This window comes from Coturnix japonica, chromosome 8 (assembly GCF_001577835.2).
Source record: "Coturnix japonica isolate 7356 chromosome 8, Coturnix japonica 2.1, whole genome shotgun sequence".
In the NCBI taxonomy this organism is placed as follows: Eukaryota; Metazoa; Chordata; class Aves; order Galliformes; family Phasianidae; genus Coturnix; species Coturnix japonica.
In genome coordinates this window covers 21,891,593-21,910,280 of record NC_029523.1, presented here as the reverse complement: position 1 = coordinate 21,910,280, position 18,688 = coordinate 21,891,593, and the positions used below count along the sequence as shown (strand labels likewise).

Below are 18,688 nucleotides of genomic sequence, written 5' to 3'. Positions count from 1 at the left end.
ATTGCCCTGCAGCACACAGTACCTTCACAAGACCTGCAGAGGATCTCTCCTCACCAAGAATCTGACCTTCTTGCTGTATTCTCAAGCTGAACTGAAGTCTAAAGCAATTAAGTTATTTCCTCCCTCTCTTCTTCCAGGCTCATATCAACTGGAACCGATCCTCCTCTGTGCCACGTGTAAGTTGCAGAAGTTGCTGTGGGAAGTGTGCTTCTACTGAAACAACAACAACAACAAAGCAAAGCTGGCTGCTTAATCTCACTGATTCGGAGATCCAGAATGGATTTGCTTGCTCCTCTTTATCACAGCACCCTGAAACCATACAAGAAGATTAACGCTGTGTTTTCAGGGAGGGGACAGCAGTGTGTTGATGCTGGGAGATCCCCCGGCTCACCCCAGTCTTCTGATAGAGGAACAGAGTGGTGTAAGGCAGCCACTGCTTCTGTCACTCTGGTTTTCTGGTGCTTTCGGAGGAAAGAAATTCCACTGCAGGACTCACAACTTAGAATCAGCTGCATTCAGAATCTCCAGTCTGACCCAAGTCTTTGTGCCCTCCCTGCAGTGGTAGCTGCAGTCTAAACAAAGCAACATTCAGGTTCAGAACATGAGGCTGATAATGTAGTTTAAATTCTGGTACGGTCACTCTTTAAATGGCATGGACAGCATAAACAAATAAAGCACATCCCAGTCAAAAAACAACAGGGAAGAGAACAGAAGGTGTAAGCAGATCTATCAGAGCATGAGCATATTTAGGAAGGTGCAAGAACGCTGGCTTAGTCGGCAGCATTACATCAGCTTCCTTGCGATAAGCACGGAGTGAGGCACAAGGCAGTCAGGAGGGTTAAGGTTTAGTTGTATCAACATGTCATGAAACATTCTTTACTTCCAGCTTTAGTTACCCAATTTAAACAAGACTACACAAACACTGACGTTCCTCAAGGGTCCAGTGCTGCACGCTGACGCTGTGCCTTTAATTGAAAGCAGAGAGCAAAGCCTATTAACAATCTTTTAAGTAACTTGCTGTCATTTGCTTTAAAAAATGAACAATCAAAACACTGAGAGTAAAAGGCGTTTTTGTCTCCAAGGCAGGAAAGGAAGTATTTTTCAAACCCAAGTATGCACAGCAGAGCCTGGCCAACTGCCTATTGGCATCTGTGTGTTGATCCAAATGAATTTTAAGATGTTTGTTCTCCCAGAGGATAAGTACTATTCAAACAATAATAATAATAATGATAAAAGAATCCACGACTGCTTTTAATCTACCTGAAATATGGGACACAGACCCAGCATATTTTGTACTTGCTTTACGCCATACATGTTCCTCTGAGCTTGCTGCAGCATTACTGGGGTGATTGTTACTATACCAACAGTAAATAACTAACATTTCCCAGAACAACCACACAGTGTCTTATAAAGTCATCTGCTCTTCTCTGAGCAATGAATTCTTGTTCAGATATACAGTACAGAGCAGCTCACGCTGTTACTCCAACAAATTACCCCTCTGTTTACTTAGGTAATAAGTGAATTTTTTCCACTTGTTGTGTTTCGCTGTGTTTCTTTCTCCAGCATTTGCTCTCCACATGTGGTTTGCTTCCACGAAGGTTGATTTCTCATAGCTGGGACTTTTTCCTGCCTTTTATCCATCAGGCTTATTGCAATCTTATTCTTCTCCGTTAAACAAGAGCTGACATCCAGCTCAGCGCTCTGTGAAGCAGGAAGCGATGAGTTCCTGTTCCAAGGAGGTGACAGTTTAAACAGCTCTCAGATGAACCGGGCATGTGAGGGCTGCAGCTTCAGGCCCTACAGAACTGACCCTGTCCTGGGGTCACAGCAGCCTCAGCAGCTCAGAGCTGTATCCCCAACAGGCCCACAGGGCAGAGCCCTTTCTGACCCTTTGGAAAAGCCACAACACACAAGTCACTGATCCCTCATCCCAGCTGGACACCCAGCATGGCTACACAGTACTGCAGCCCCAACAACTGAGCTCCTCCGTGTCTCTGTGCCTCAGTGTTCCCCACCATCGCACTTCACCACCACTGGTAAGCAGAGATAGGCAGCGAACCAGAAAAATCACAGAGCTTGTCCCTGTGCTGTAGGGTGCACTAGAGGCTTCCTCATTTGCCCTAGAGGCCAGCAAGGCACTCCAGCGTATTTTAGACACCATAGGAGATTCCTGCAACTGCCCAGCATGTTTTATAGCCCCCTCTGTGCACTTAGATGCATAAGACTCCAAAGAAAGAAACCTCACTGCTTTCTACAGGCTGTAGAGGCCTCCCTGGGTCAATAAATACATCCTCTGTGTTCTAGTTTGTCCTAGAAGCTTCCTAGCGTGCACTTAGAGGACTCCATAGAGTCCCCCAGGGTACTCCAGGGCATGCTGGAGCACTCCCAGAGACCCTGAATGTGCTCTAAGCCACACTAGAGGCTTCCCAGTGTGCCCTAGAAGACATTCAGATCCTCCCTCTGCAGTCTAAGACACACTGGAATGCTCCCATAACACCTATGGTGCGCTATAGTGTCCTTAGCATGCAACAGAGGACCCCCAGGACTCCTCAAGCTTACTCAAGACCACAGTAGTACAAATACAGCCCCCCAAGTGAGCTCTAAGGTGCCCTAGAGGCCCTCCCAGGAACACCCAGTGTACTCCAGTGTCTATTTATTAAGAGTGCTCCCAGGGCTCCTCACTGTGCTGCAGCATGCCCTATAGGGGGCACAGCATGCAGCCCTTATGCAGCCTGGCCCAGCTCATCCTGCTGCCTAAAACCTGCCAACATTGATGTGACTGAACTTCATGAAGTTCATGCCTGCATAGTGACATAAAGATGTGTAAGTTGTGGGAAGTATTTAACAAATTGGTGGGTGACTGTCTCTCTAGAGAAGCACAGAAGGCAAATTAAAGTGTTGGACAACTGCATGAAATAACACGGCAAACTTGTGAGACAAAGGGCTCCAGGACTGAAGTATCCAACGCAGAGTTTCCCTTATTTGTTGCGGGATTTTGTTAAAACATCCAACTGCTGTCACTAGGTGGAGTATTTTACACAGTCCGAGCATCCTCAAGGAGACAACTTCCCAGATCTGCAGTAAACATTGCTATGCAGCCCCCCAGCGTTGAGGAGAATTTTGCAAGTAATTCCTTTTGGAGATAACCAAGCTAAGATATTTCCACAGCAGTCACTAATCACAGCTAACCTTTCTTTTATGAAAGAAAACCCATACATTTCATGGTAGCTTCCTTAATACAACAACAAAAGCCATTTCTGTTAAGTTTGGGATCTCAAAATACTTAACTGATGTTATTCTTACAGGTGGTCACTGTCCCTGTTTCTCAGCAACACAGGTTTTCCTTTGTGCTCTTGAACTTTCTCACCTTCTGCCACATGAGATGGCTCTTGAGGAGCGTCGGGATTTGTGAGGATAATGCACCTTGTTTGCTGGGAATGAGGAGGTGGCAGAAAGCTGGAGAAGAAACCTTGTAAATAGCACCTTAATGTAAATAGCTGCAGCAGCTCCATCTCCTGCTGTTGATTTGGGGTTAAAAAAAAAAAAAAAGCTTAGGGAAAACTGGGAAGAAAAACACACCAGTTAAATGGGAGCGTATCATGACAGAAGAATTCCACTGTAGTGATGTGTTAATTCTCGTCAGTTCCACAGTGAAAAACGCAGAGGCAATTACTGGTATCTGTGCCTCTCTCAACTGCAAAGGATTGAGAAGAGCCACACAAACACAGAGCCATGCTGGCAGGCATTCAGCTCCTTACCCTGTGGAGCAGCCATGGGGACAGACAGCCCTGTGCCCAGTGGAGGACACACAAGGCCCCAAAGCACTCCTGCACATGGCATCCCGCGGGCACACACTCCTTGGTGCTGGGGAGCCCGGGGATGGTCTGCTCAGTTTCAGACATGACTGGAGTTACAAAACTTCCAACTCTTTCCATAATGTTTCTCTTAGGAACGCATAAGATTCACCACATTTAATGCAGATTCTGCCTATTCCTTGCCCATGCAGCTGCTTATGGGTAGGGGTGGAGCTCTGAACAGTAAGAGGTGCATCACTATGATGAAAGACTTGAAAATTCCTCAGTCCTGACCCACGTATGGCATGTGCACGTAATGAGACAGAGTTGATGAGGCATCTATGGGCAGAAGCTAAGGGAAAAAAAAGGATGACCACAGAAGCCCTGAGTGACAATCTGTATCAAACATTCAATTTAGTGCATGAATATGAAATCTTCAGTCACGAATCCAAGGAAGAGATGCACAGAAGAACAGGAAAATTATATTTAATTTTCTATTAAACTCCCAACCAGAATACATGTTCCCAAAAACAGAAGTTAAAGCTTTTACAAATAAGAAATTCCTAATGACCAACATCAGATTTTCTCAGGAGAAGACAGGAAAACACTGGTTATATTCCTTCTCTGCCCTCCTGACAAACCTTATCTTTGTTCAAGGTTAAGCACTATCAAATTCTATGAATCTCAAAGCAACGTTCTAGTTGCCACCTACCTGTGGATAGATTTAACTCCAAAGTAGTAATAAGAAAAGGATTTTATAGCAAATTCCTGAAGGCTATTTTAAAAACATTGTTAGAGATCCCCCCTTATAAGACCATTTTAATTAAAGCAGCAGCAGATTTGTTAGAACTGAAGTCTGAAAGCATTTGCATGATCTCCTATTACAGTCTTTTAAAAATGCTAATTTAAGTGATAGATCAAACTATTTGTAACCTTCCTCACTCTCTTCCCAACTAACCTGGACAACAACACGCAGCCTTCATCAACTCTGAGTTTTACAGGACTTTTCTTAGATTAAAAGAAAAATTTGTTTTCATAATATGCACCATAAACCTTTTGCAAGAGTTATTGCCTCAAGCTTAGCCTAAAAACCTTTGCCATTTACAAACTGATGGAATTTATCAAGCGAGTTAAGATCTCTAATCACTGAATTTAGGTGAGAGAGGACCAAATAAGCCCAGTCTGTGGCATGTTATCAACATCCAGCATCATTCTAATTTCTTGTAAAGAGTATGAAGTACTGACTGTTACTTCAGCAAGCTCAAAGTTTAGCTTTTCCTGGCTGAAGTTGTAGGCTCTGAAGTTTCATTGCCATGCCCATGTTCCCAGAAATCTTCAATTTGCCTTGAAAGAAGGCCTAGAGAGAAAAAAAATAGTATGAATGCAATAGCAATGCAACTCATTACCCCAGTCATACTCCTCCCAAAAGTTACGTGTTGTTATACACCTGCAGGCCTCGGCCTGCAATACTGTAATTCCAACAGCTCTGTCAGACACCCGGCATTCATTCATCAGCAACTGTTATTTTCTGACACTAAAAGGAAGAACAGTAGCCTGAGAAAGTATACTTACTACCTTTGCGATTCATGAAGAGAATAGACTTGGTACTGCATAGTACTTGTGTTATCAGAAAGCCCTCCCAGCCATGCAGCTGGGAATTATCAAATAATTTATTCTGATCTACTCAAAAAATTTAAGCTGAAATACACTCAAAAATGTCCCCCCCAATATTGGTACTATCATACTTTCATCCATGTTACACTTACTGTCTGAGGATTCATTTTGCCAGTCATCAGAGCTAACAAATCGGTGTCAGCCATCGTAATTGTACAGTCTGCCTTCTTATCTGCAAAACAGAGGTGACTGTGAAGATTCAAACAGACAGAACAGTATCACCAGCTGCAGAGCCCCAAAGAATCTGCCAACATTCCAGATCAGCACAGTGGTACCTGCAGCACTTCTAAATAAAGGCCATTAGAAAATATCAGTAAGAGATTACTTAAGAGCCAGCGTGCATCTGAGCTGTATTGTAGCATATAGTAAAGGACTAAAAACTTCACACACCCTATCTTCCCAGACACTGTATTACTAAGCCTAAACCTCTGATAAAATCTTGCCCACACAACAGAAAAGAGTACTATTCTTTCCATAATATCTTAGATAAATGAAAGATGTGAAAGGAGACTGATCTGGAATTAATTAAAAGCTTCACAATGTAGGCTCATAGGCAGGCAAGATTTTGAGAACAGAGTGTCATCTTTGGCTTTATCTTTACATTAAAAAGATGCAGTTTCAGACAAGACGCTTCCATGGCAAGGGTACAAGCCCTTCACCTCCAATACTTCTATTGAAAACCCACCACCCATTCCTCAATTCTTATTTATGTCTGCCCTTTTTAAAACAGGCCTAAAGTTTATGTCAGCTAATGCAGCATTGGAATTGGGTAAGTTTTATTGCTTAACTAGTTGCAGAGAAGGAACCAGATGAGCTAGACCAGCCACGGAGCACCTGACAAAACAGAACAAAAACTAACAAATAAAGAACTACACACACAAACCCACGAACCAAGAGTTCTGTTTACTTCTCTCCTAGTCCCTGTGGGAGTTGAGTGACACAGCTGATGGGTACCTCAAACAAAACATGCACCCACACACACAAAATTCACAGGAGGAGAAGTCTTGGTCCTGAACACCACAGAATAAAAGTGTTAATATTAAGAGAAGTTTATAACTAAAGTAACACTAACTCCACTTCTGTTCAGCATCACCACCACTTCAGCAGAACAGGAATTTATAGCCTTTACAATCATTGTATTCATCTTCTGCAATGACATCACAAAGTAACACTGACCTGAATTAACTGCTACTGAGCCTTTTCCATTCTTCACATCTACTACCCAAGTTGCCTCCTTCCCTCCAGGACCATCTTTTATTTTGAAGGCAAAGACGCCACCAATTTTCTTGACAAATTGCTCTCCTTCCTGCAACAGACACATAAGATGCACGTTATTCACTTTCTTCAGAAGAATTTTAGAAGAGACAGAGGAAGCACTTTAAAAAACTTCACCCTTTCTACCAACAACTTCTACCTATAGAACCACTATTTCCCCTCTACTAGCCTTCATTTAAACAACCTGTAAGGAATAAAGCACCCATGGCCATCTTTCCTTATTAAAATGTATCCAGCAAAACAAAACAAAAAAGACAGCTGCCCCAACAGTCTTGTCTTGCTGTCTACCAACGTGTGATTTCTTCTTTTACTCATGCTTACAAAGCAATAGATAACAAACATGTTAGTGTGAGTTCCTTGTATATGGCCTCTACTCAAATACTCTTGTACAGGTTAAGGGCTGTCTGAAAAAAATGCTTTATGGCACAGAACTGGAAAAGATCTGACAGTGAACTGTTTCAACAAGCAGTAATGAAAAGGTGATTTATGCTACTGGATTCCCTCCAGGCTTTGCACATGTCATACCATAAATTAAAATAGCATTACAGGTAAAAGTAGACCCCAAATACCTCTTGGAGCTTCTTTTCTATCTCTTTGAAGACCAAGTGCGACTTAAATCCATCAACAGCTGCGCTGAGAGGCACAGCTGTAACTCGGCCATCGCTGGAGGGGAAAAAAAGAAAAAAGTCATTTAATCACAATTTCAACATCTTCCAATCAATGCAAACAGACCAACAGCACTGAGAAGAGCCATAATGAAACGCTTCAGCAACACAGGGCAACCCCACCAAGTCCAAGCAGAGCTGACTTCCTGAGGGTGAGACAGCAGTGTCACAGCCACCTCCTGCACGCAGCCACTTCAGATGTGCAGGCAGGGCATGTGGTAAGGAAAGTAAACCAAGATCAATCAGCCAGCTCTATCGCCACACTGTGTGCAAAGATGGAAACAGCACATCCACCACCTCAAGGACTCCATGGACTACATTTGTTTGTGCGTGGTCAAGTAAACGCCTTTATAGAATGGGTCCAGAAGTTCAGCTGTTGTAATCCCAGAAATGGTCCTAAATTCTTCAGAATCACTTGAAGTGCTGCCAGAACTTATTTGCATGGTGCTAAGAGCAAAGCACTCCTGTAGGTGTTTGCTATGGGAGCAATTGTAGGGACTGTGTCATTTGAAGACAACACATGGCTGCTAATAAATGATGTACATGCAGGATGAAAAGCTACAAGGTACCTACAGAAAAAAAAGCAGAATCAATTTAAGAGCTGATCCAAAAACAAATCAGGTTCTGCTATCGCTTATATCTTAAATTCTTGGTAACTCTTACCAAACCCGCAGATTACAGGCAGGATCTGAATCTAATGACTGGGTCTGTGCACACCTCCTAAGCGTGCAATGCCGCTGCCTTTCCCTCACTTACACAACGCGCAGCACCGCGCAGTTACGTAACTGCTGTCCCAACACATCAGCTGCACTGTTTCATTCCAAAGTCTCTTACACGTTGGTGGAACTCCCTGTGCCAAAGCCTTTCAGAGAGCCAGGGATCTGCAAACACCTTCAATACAGGTGAAACACGGACTGCTGAGGGCTGAGGCCTTGGTAATATCAGGGCTGCAGTGCTCTGTGCCTGGAGATGCCCACAGCCATGGCCGGGGCAGCAGAGCCGTGCTGGGAAGGCACTGGGGCACCAACAAAACCACTCTGTGATGCTCTGCCTTGGGATGCACCTATGAAATAACAAGGACAGCTCTCTATGCCAATGAAAGTGAAGTCACCTATAGGAAATAAAGGCATTTATTTGAGGGAACCTTCATCTGCAAAGCTCCCCCACAGCTGACAGGAAGGCACTGCCCCTCAGTGAATGCAGAGATCCTGCTCTCTAAGCTCATACCGAGTTTTACAGAATCACAGAATGACCCGGGTTGGAAGGGACCTCAAGGATCATGTAGTTCCAACCCCCTGCCTGGCAGGGCCACCAAACATACACCTTTACTAGATCAGGATGCCCAGGGCCCCGTCCAACCTGGCCTTGAACACCTCCAAGGACGGGGCATCCACAACCTCCCTGGGCAGCCTGTTCCAGGGCCTAACCACTCTCCTAGTGAAGAACTTCCCCCTAACATCCAACCTAAACCTTCCCTCTTTTAACTTAAAACCATTTCCCCGTGTCCTGCTATTGTCAGCCCTTTCCAAGAGTTTACTCCCCTCCTGGCTGTAGGTTCCCTTCAGGTATTTGAAGGCTGCAGTGAGGTGTTGGTGCAGGGCGCACATCGTTCCGCACACCCGGCCCCACTCACACACACACGGCGCTCGGAGCCGCCTCCCCCGCCGCACACGCGACCCCCGTCCGAGCTCGCACCCCCCGCTGCCCGGCGCTCACCTGGCGGCTCCGGGGAAGCCCATCGCGTACAGCGTCACCACCACCGCCCCGCCGAGGCCCAGGTTGTGCTGCAGCGCCCGCCTCGCTCCGCCCACCTGCCGCCTCCCGGCCAGGCCGCGCAGCTGCCAGCAGAGTTCGGCGCACTGCGCCAGGCCTGGAACATCGAGCACAGAGCGACGGGTGGGCGGCCAGGAGAGCAAAACTAAACGGAATCACGGCTGGGGAACACGGACCCTAAAGCTCAGTTCTAAAGTACCACAACGAATGAATAGAGCTAGTGGAACTAGACCCCTCGTGCCCGTACTAACAGTGGGAAGAGCCCGCCTGCTCCAAAACTGCTCCAGACCTGAAGGTGTGACAGTGAATTCTTACCTGTGGCACCCAGTGGGTGTCCCTTGGAGATCAAACCACCGCTGGGGTTAATGACCCATTTTCCCCCGTACGTGTTGTCTCCCCTGTCAATCAGCTCACACGCTTTTCCTGACGGAGCAATAGGTAGAGAAGCAGAACTGCTCAGTGGTTTGTAGAACATTATTCGTGCTCAGGCTGTGTGAAATACACCACCTAGTGACAACAGCTGGGTGCTTGCTCAAATGCACGTAACAAAATCAAAGATACACTGCATCAGACCCTGCAGCCCCACAGCCCTGCACCTCCGCGTGCTTGCTTACAACACACACTGCTGTACACGCCTGTGCTTCTCTAGAAATCACAGTAATACAATTTGTTAAACACATCCCACAATTTGCACATCTCCTTCATGTCACTACACAGGCAGCTTCCTTTTTCCTCCAGGTTAGCTATTATGGCATTCAAATATGTAATACCTGCCCAGCACACAACTCTAATTGCATGAAGAAGAAAAAAGATATTCATAGCACTTTCCATTTGAATAAAACAAAGCTTTGCTGATGCTGTTACCTTCTGGGCAGAGTCCAAGAGCTTCGTAGGTAAGGAACTCGTTAACTGAGAAACAGTCATGGAGCTCAATCACATCCACATCGGTAGGTTTTAGACCTGCCTTTTTGAAACATTTTTCTGCAGCTTTTTTAGTCATATCATAACCAACCTGCAAGAAGTTAAAATGTCATTAAAGAAACAGCTATTTTATTGTGCTTCTATTTATCCTGCAAGGGAAGATAACCCACTGGAGGTGGTGTTCTCATTCACTTTAGTGCATCTCCTACCATAGTGTTTAATGACCACACAACAGGTTATTTCAGCTCTGGAATTACATTCACATAAGGAAATAGAATCACAGAATTACCCAGGTTGGAAAAGACCTTGAAGATCATCAAGTCCAAACACAGCCTAACCAGAACCCTAACTCTAAAAACCCTACACTAAATCATAACCTTGAGTGAATAATAAATATATTAAGGATTATATCTATTAGGATTATATATTACATCCTATATTATAGGATATATTATAAGGAATAAGGATATATTAACATAAGGAAAATGGGTTAAAGTTTTATTCATCTTATAAACAGAGAAATTAAACCACATTTCTTCCAGTTCAAGTTTCCATTAAGCAGCCTTTAAATAATTAGATCAATTTTTAATGTTTATCCATTTCTTAGTGTTATTCCATAACCACTTCACCTGCCCAAATCACAGTCTGCTTGCTTGTTGTTTGACAGTCCACACTATCATTAGGACAAAATAAAACCCTGATTATTATGGACTATAGGAATGAAACCTACCATCTTCATACAACTGTTCTCTTCAAACGTGCTTGGAAAATCAGTAGCCATCACCTGTGCCAGGATTTCCACAGCTTGAGGCTGTAACTTGTGCCTTTTCACAAAGTCCTCGCTAGCCAGAATTGCAGCTGCAGCACCATTTGAAGTTGGACTAACGGGAAAAAAAAAAGGGGTCATCATTGTGAGTTATTAATGTTCATCTCCCACAGCATTAAGTCTGAAAAGAAAGGGAAAAAACTGCTTTCTGACTAATGCAATTGTAACTGCCAATTCCACAAGTGTTTGCTGAAGACCTTCAGACTGGATTAATATATATATATATATATATACAAACCTTGAATAGCATGACAGCTAAACAACTAGGAAATACTTTCAATAAACTGTAACTTTGAATTTAATAGTAAGAGAGCTTTATTTAAGTAGGTGAGCTACCAAAGTTCTCTTAACAAATTGCTTTCCCAAAGCAAAGTTCTCTCCTTACCAACACTGTAAGACAGTCAAGAAGTCAAAGATCTTGCGAGACTGCAGAACTTCATCTAATGAGTATTCCTTCTGGAACTGGGAGTACCTGAGGGGAACAAAGGCACCGGTTTAGTTGCAGTGCAGTCCTTGGGAGAAGGCATTACTCATATCTCACTCTCATGCAACTAACTATACAGCTGTTTTTACCCAGTACAAGACAATGGATTTAGAATCTCTACCAGCTGTAATAAACAACATATTCTAAGTATTTCTAACAGCTGCATCAGTGTTGCAGGAATTATGTACACGCAACACATGCTCACACAGTGTGGAGTTGGAGTGTTTTACTCACGGGTTGTTGGTTGAATGGCTGTGATTTTTCCATGCAATTTTTGCAAAGTACTCTGGATTTGTCCCTGGAAGGAGAAAGTGAGACGAATGAAGGAGGTTGCACATTCTTTTTCTGTAGACTTTACAGAAGCAAAAACCAAAGACAATTTATGGCAAAATGTATTTTAACAATACCGTATTTCTCCATATGTTCTTTGCCAGCATTTGCAAACATCTGCGGTGCTACTGGAGCACTTGCTAAGCCGTATTTATTGATCATGATTTCTAAATGCTTGTCCATTGGATTCGTTCTGTCTGCAAACTAAGAAGAGAAACAGCTATAAGGTAAATCATGATGTCATTATTCTCTATTAATCCCACCTTAAATACGTTCTTTGCAAAGCACTAAAAGCATGATGGGCTGCTTCAGATTAATTCTGAAACTCCACGCTAAATGTGCACATGGTACCTGCAGTCAGGACCATAAAACACATTACAAGCTTCCATGAGTCAAAAATAACCCAAGGTTTATTTTGTATCTGTTTACAGCAGCACGTCAAACAGCTCACTTTAGGTGAATGTCTCAGCGAACAAGGAGGTGTTTTCCATCGGCCAACACAACGACATACAGAACGTTCAGACACTTACACCCGAAGCAAGGGATCCTTTTGCCATTCTCTCGAAGCCAAGTGCCAGAACACAGTCTGCCAAACCTTGAAATAAAAGTTTTGGCTATTTAGAACACAACGCAACTATAAATAACAATACGTACCATCAGCTTTCTCATTACAATAAATGTCCATTACATCTACCAGCCCTTCCTCCTCCCTTCTCAGTTTTTAATAGTGAGTCCAGTTGGGATGGGGATGTTCTGTTACAAAAACATTACTACTGAAGACTGAAAGATCAACAGAGGACTTAGGTTTATTTTACAACAGTTCTCCACAGTTTGAGAACAATTACTTCACATGACCAAGCATTTTTATCTCTGCCAGTAATACTAGAATAACCGTACAGAACCTTCCCATTGTTGTTGTTACAGAAACATAAGCAATTAAGTGCAAGAAAGTAGCAGAATCCACAAAGGAACTTAAGAAACAGAAGCAGCAAGTGGTATGTGTAGACATAAAGACTGTGAGCTACTCAGCTGCAGAGCAGAACTCACCTCCCTCTATCAGCTGTCTGGACATGAACAAAGCAGTAGATCCAGTAGCACAGTTGTTGTTAACATTAATGATAGGAATGCCAGTTAAACCCAAACCGTGATAGATGGCTCGCTGTCCACAGGTTGAGTCACCTGTATGCAAACAAATAACATTAACACCAGACATAACATTAACACAACGCAATGCCAGTGTTCAGGCCTGAAAGTCTGAGCTGTCATCTGGACCATCTCTCATCCACTTCAGAAACCAGGATGGGAAATTGATGGGATCCCCCTTGATTTATCCACTCAGACGTGGATAAACTTCACACCCACGAGCATCACGGATCACACACATCACACACGTATCCCAAGCACCATGATACTCACCATAAACATAACCCACACAGGCCTGCTCCACCGCTGAATATGGAATCCCAGCATCAGCTAAAGCCTTCTGGCCTAAAGTGTTTGAGAAGTTGGGGGGAAAAGGAAAAAAGCTCTCATTAGGATGAGCTTGTGGTGTTCTTGGTTGTCAGCAAGCTCCTTCCCCAGCAAAAGCCAACCAGTCAGCCCCGTATTCACACACAGAGGTTGCTGTTGGTCACCAGTAGCACGAGTAGCATGCACGGATAGGAAAGGATGTGTCTGATTCAATTCCAACATCCTTTTGACTTCAGTCCCGCAGGGCTGAAGATCAGCTGGGGATTCGATTTGCTTTTTATGTGCGTCTGACTTAAAAGAGCATCGGTGGCCAAGCTAAATGCTTTCTTACTGCTGACTTACCAGCCTCTTTAGCCAGGTCGGGATAATCAACGCTGTTCTCACCGGGCTTTGCAAACTGACAAGCAAAAACAGAAACAAAAACAAAATGAACCACTCAGATTCAACACATCCTTCACTAGATTGGCGTATTGGCCTGGAGACACACAGTGACTCTATGCCTTTAGAGCGATAAAGGAGCACGTTTAGAGGCAATCCGTTTCCAATCCCGTTTGCTAACATAAGCCATTTCACTGACCCAAAACCAGGCGGCCAAAGTCCGCACAGCTCCGAGTGCGGCCGAGGAACGAATCGGGCCGCCCGCAGCACCGACCCCCCGAGGCCGCCCCGTTACCTTGGTCATCCCGACGCCCACCACGAACACCCGGCGCTGCATGATGCCGGGACCCCCTGGTTCCTCACAGACCCTGCGGGATCTCAGCTGAGCGGGGCCTCGTCCGGGAGGCGGGGCTGCACCGCAACACCCCGCACAGCCCCTTTTCTTAAAGGCGCAGCGCCCCGAGTCCGCCCACATGGGGTGGGGAGGAGCAGGGGGAGCAGAGCGGCGCCATGATGCGGCTGGGGCGGGCAGCGCTGCGCTGGGGCCGCGGTGGGATCCATACAGCTGTGCCACGGCACGGCCAGGAGGTGCAGGTCGGCGGGGAGAGCGGCGGTGAGTCCGGCCCCAACCCGGCAGCACCGGAGCTCGGCACGGGTCGGTCCGGTATCCCCGGCACGCTCACGGGTTGTGCCCCTCCCGGCCCTAAGAACGTTCCCATATGAACAAATCCCATTTGAGTTATTGCAGCAATGAACTGTAACTGAACTTGTCTCCTAAGGTATTGCTGAAATCCTAATGAACCGACCCCATGCAAGAAATTCTTTGGGAAAAGTATTTGTAGATGAAGTGAGTATGGCCCTGGCTTGGAAACTTGCTTGGAATCACAATCAGTTAATCAGTGTGATGAGAACAGATGTGGGAAACACGCAGCCAAGATGTGATCTGCTCCTGAGGGTTGGAATAGGCTGAGTCTGAGACAAGGCAGGTTATAGTGAGGGGAAAGAGGGACACGTGTTACAGCTGTAAGTCCAGACTGATGGTGGAGTTGGGTCAGATAACTGAGATGAGAGTTAATAGAGTAAAAACAGCAACATTGTGCTCACTGCCAGACCTTAGCAGGGCTTTGATAATCTTTGATTATAGTTTACAGAGAGTTTGGCTCATACCTGGACAGAAGTGTAAAGGACAGCAATGATCCACCTCTGAAGGGGGAGGAAGAGATGGGAAACATCCCAGTGCTGTCACAGTGGGGTCACATCTGTGATTTCTGCATAATTCCTGGTGCTGGCAGAGAAATTAGAAAAAAAAACAAAAAAAAGCATAGATTAGAAGCTTGCTCTAATTTCAGTACATACATCCACATATTAAGGCTTTCCTCTACCTCTCACAGCTCTTCAGTGCTCTGGAACAGCTCCGCTTTGATGAGAAGGTTCGTGTGGTGGTGTTCAAGAGCAAAGTGAAGGGTGTGTTTTGTGCTGGTAGGTAACGGGGCTGCAAACTGTGAGTGAAAATCCACAGCTCCTCGGGCTGTGAGCTGCTCACATTGTACAAAAAATAGCACTCTCACCTTTTTCTTTCTTCTGATTGAGGTGCGGACTTAAAGGAGCGTGAAAAGATGGACGATGCAGAAGTTGGACACTTTGTTAAGAGGCTGAGAAATCTCATGGATGAAGTTGGTAGGTGACTGTACATTTCGGTTCTGAATTGTCTAAGATGAAGAGCAGTGGACAGACATACATATTAGTATCTGCTGCTAACGAAGCATTCTGTAATGTTGGTTGTCCCAGTTCTAATATACCCTCAAAAGCACTCGCATCATGTTGACCTAAGAAGGAAGGGCTTGGACTTCTGGATGTATTTGACTGTGTCAGTGTATTTATACCTGCTGCTCCCCACTCCTCTTTTTTTTGGACCCATATTCTTTCCCTATTTAAGAACTGTTCTACTCTCACTAGAGAAATACCAAAGTCAAATCAGACTGAAATACCAATGAGAAGAGCAGAACAATCAGAATAGAGAACTACTAAATGCTTTACATTTAGGCTGTTACATTCCAGAAGTGGGTGCAACATAGTTTTGGGAAGAAAACCTTATAACCTGTATTGTGTTCTCTAGCTGCCCTGCCCGTACCCACCATTGCTGCAATAGATGGCTACGCACTGGGCGGTGGACTAGAATTGGCGTTGGCATGTGACCTTCGAGTTGCAGGTCTGTGTGTTGCTTAATATGGGGCTGCATTTTAAAGGAAGCTTACCCTCATAGTAGCTGACTGCTAAAGAAAGTTAGCAGGTGAATAAAAGAACTTACATGGCTCAAGAAATAAGAAGGCATTTGTGCAGAAGTTGAAAGGATTCCTTCAGAAAACTGTTCACTGGGGGGATGCGGTAGTTCTTATGCAGTATTGAGTCAACACTCTAGTTAGATCCATTCATGGCTTAAATCAGCTTGGAGAAGTAAGGTTTGTGGTGTTTCAGTTCTTTCATCCAATATATTTTATCCACTGTGAGCCCAAAGTTCATTTGCCAAAATAGTATTGCTCCTTACCCCTAATGTAGCAGTTATATACATTGCTCATCTGACTTGAGATGGACATTAAGCACTGTGGTGTTTAGACTTTCTAACTGCCTGGAAAAACACAGTACAGCTCCTAAGGACAATGTATACATTAAAAAAAATAACTAAACATTTTTCTTTCTTTTTCATAGCTTCATCAGCTAAAATGGGTCTTATAGAGACCACACGAGGGCTTCTTCCAGGAGCAGGTAACCTTCATTGTATCTTCAGCCTCTTATTTTCTCTATGGTTCCATTAATATTCTGCCCTTAGAGCACTTGAGGTGCACTCCTTGTTTGGTTTTGAATGTAATTAAAGAACATCTTCTACAAGCCTGAGATGTCTGAATCCAGAGTTCTGCTCCAGGTCCTGTCTCCCGTTAGTTTAGGATGGGCCCTTCCCTCTTTTCCTATTCATTAAAATACTCAAGAATGCAGAAGATGTTCAGATGTTTGTCAAAATGTTGACACATTCAGCCAGTAGTTGTTAACCCTTTACTTTTCAAGCTTCCCTCCTGCATAAAAGACAAAACGCTGTTGCTTTTTGGGTGCATTTCTCAGAAATGGAAAGTGGTGTTTTTGCTCTTGTCCTAAGGTGGAACCCAGCGCCTGCCTAGATGTGTTGGAGTAGGTCTTGCAAAGGAACTCATTTTCACGGGGAGACAGATAGATGGACAAGAGGCCTTCTCAATGGGATTAGTAAATCACGCTGTGCCCCAAAATGAGGAGGGAGATGCAGCTTACCAGAGAGCATTAACCTTGGCTAAAGAAATCCTTCCTCGGGTCAGTGTTTTATTCATATTATCAATGTAAAGAATATATTTCTGCTTCCTTAAGAAAGAACAAACAACTCTCTTTCCATGAAACATCCAAGTCTTAAATACTGATGTTCAAGTCCCTTAATTCTGTTGTTTTTGTGAATGCAGTTTCTGTGGGAACAAACATAACATCCGGTTATTTAACTCACAGTTTTAGTTCCCAGACCTGCAGGATACATATACACAGCATAAAGGTGTCAATCTATTGATTGTAGATAACACTAAGTTGTATTTTTTTAGTAGTTAAACAACTAACTGCAGACTGCTTTAGACAAAGGTCAATTGGAGGTAGGGTGATGCTGTGACTGTTTCTGTGTTGTAAACTGACGTGGCTTTTTTGTTTGTTTTTTTTAATACAGGCTCCAATTGCTGTGAAAATGGGAAAACTGGCAATAAACAGAGGAATAGAGGTAATCAGTACTGCAGTAAAGGAAGCACATAAGCAGCTCTGACAAATTACTACAGTAAAAATACAATAGTTAACTGTGATCCTTGTTTAAACAAAGCCTTTTAAACTTGCCTTAGAGCTTTTAAAGAGGAAAGTACCACAGCAGGGTTTCATTCTGCAGATGGTGGCACTGCAGTTCTAATACAGGAGTGAAGTCTAATGTCAGTCTCTACCAGTTAATTTTCACTGTGTCCCTCTTTCCTTCCCTCTTGTCTGCAGGTTGATATTGCATCAGGGATGGCAATTGAGGGGATGTGTTACGCACAGGTAAGTTCCCTTCAAACTGCTTTTTAAAGAGAAACACAACTACTCCATGTTTTCTAAAGCCAGATACTCCCAACACCCTACTGTATTTTCTTCTTCAAGAGAGAAGACTACCAGCTAGATCCTAAGCTTTGACCACATAAACCAAGTGCAGTTCCAGACCTTTATTTCAGTGTGTTAACTACTGTGTTTAATTTCTTTATCACCAAATAAATATATGTTTCTTTAATGCAGAATATTCCCACAAGAGACCGTCAGGAGGGAATGGTTGCCTTCAGGGAAAAACGACCACCTCAGTTTATTGGCAAATAATGCTTCCCTTTGTTGTGCCTGCACTCCCCACACGTAACTCCTTCTCATTGCCTTGGACTGCATTTCTGAATACTCACTAGATCATTTTTCACTAACGATTCACCAATAAAGATTTAACTTTGTACAGCCGATTGATCTTAAAGAATGTACATCTTTCCTTGTTCTGAATCTGAAACAAGGTAGCCCGAAGGCAGTACAACCAGATGAACAAAGAGTTAATCAGTTAATGATGCCAGTCAGGATGGACAGCCTCTAGGCTGAACTGATGGATCTAGCTTCTAACCTTGTTCTCATGCACACTGCTCAGTTCTCCTTCTGTGCTTCAGTAGATGACTACAGAATAATGTGTGTGGGCTAAGGTGAGGAGCAGAGCTGATGTCTTTATAGACAGCATACTGCTAGCATGACCATAGGTATGATTTCATAGATTCTCTGAGGAATGCTGAATTACAAACAGGGTTCTGGTGTTTATTGTGACTGAAGGGGCATAACACTGTATTTCTAAACTGAAGCCTAACAGTACAGAGACATTTGAAGTCTAAACATTTGAGCCCAGCTTCCTACTTAGAAAAGAGGCTGAAATTGTCTTCCTCCAGGACTCAAAAGCTATATTTTCCTCTGGGCTAGCAACACTAACCTTACAGGACTGGCCTTTAAGAAGAGATCCTCAAAGCAATATAGCATTTCTATAAACGTATGTTTA

General features: G+C 44.0%; 3 protein-coding genes across 4 annotated transcripts in view; 1 reads left to right on the top strand and 2 right to left on the bottom strand.

Moving 5' to 3' along the window:
- PODN (podocan) overlaps positions 1-4,153 on the bottom strand; it is a 29,850-nt gene extending 25,697 nt beyond the window's left edge. The window contains exon 1 of the mRNA XM_015870605.2: positions 23-4,153. The gene's annotated coding sequence lies outside the window, so the exon portion shown is untranslated. The remainder of the gene's footprint in view (positions 1-22) is intronic.
- Positions 4,154-4,263: 110 nt separating this feature from the next.
- SCP2 (sterol carrier protein 2) lies at positions 4,264-14,020 on the bottom strand. The gene is made up of 16 exons (XM_015870603.2): positions 13,886-14,020; positions 13,555-13,609; positions 13,159-13,230; positions 12,790-12,921; positions 12,273-12,337; positions 11,820-11,946; positions 11,647-11,710; positions 11,314-11,400; positions 10,833-10,983; positions 10,046-10,193; positions 9,497-9,604; positions 9,125-9,278; positions 7,313-7,406; positions 6,645-6,774; positions 5,561-5,640; positions 4,264-5,151 (listed from the first exon to the last, which is right to left on the bottom strand). Exons 1-16 carry the CDS (start codon positions 13,925-13,927, stop codon positions 5,056-5,058), a joined length of 1,605 nt encoding a protein of 534 aa, XP_015726089.1. The 5' UTR covers positions 13,928-14,020; the 3' UTR covers positions 4,264-5,055.
- A 46-nt stretch (positions 14,021-14,066) lies between these two features.
- Positions 14,067-18,116, top strand: ECHDC2 (enoyl-CoA hydratase domain containing 2). 2 transcript variants are annotated; one of them, XM_015870608.2, is made up of 10 exons: positions 14,067-14,203; positions 14,370-14,437; positions 14,982-15,069; positions 15,181-15,267; positions 15,707-15,799; positions 16,297-16,353; positions 16,739-16,926; positions 17,321-17,371; positions 17,629-17,676; positions 17,908-18,116. In XM_015870608.2, exons 1-10 carry the CDS (start codon positions 14,101-14,103, stop codon positions 17,983-17,985), a joined length of 861 nt encoding a protein of 286 aa, XP_015726094.1. In that variant the 5' UTR covers positions 14,067-14,100; the 3' UTR covers positions 17,986-18,116. The 2 variants fall into 2 exon arrangements, with proteins under 2 accessions (XP_015726094.1, XP_015726092.1); XM_015870606.2 differs by having other exon boundaries at positions 14,070-14,245.
- Positions 18,117-18,688: the final 572 nt, after the last annotated feature.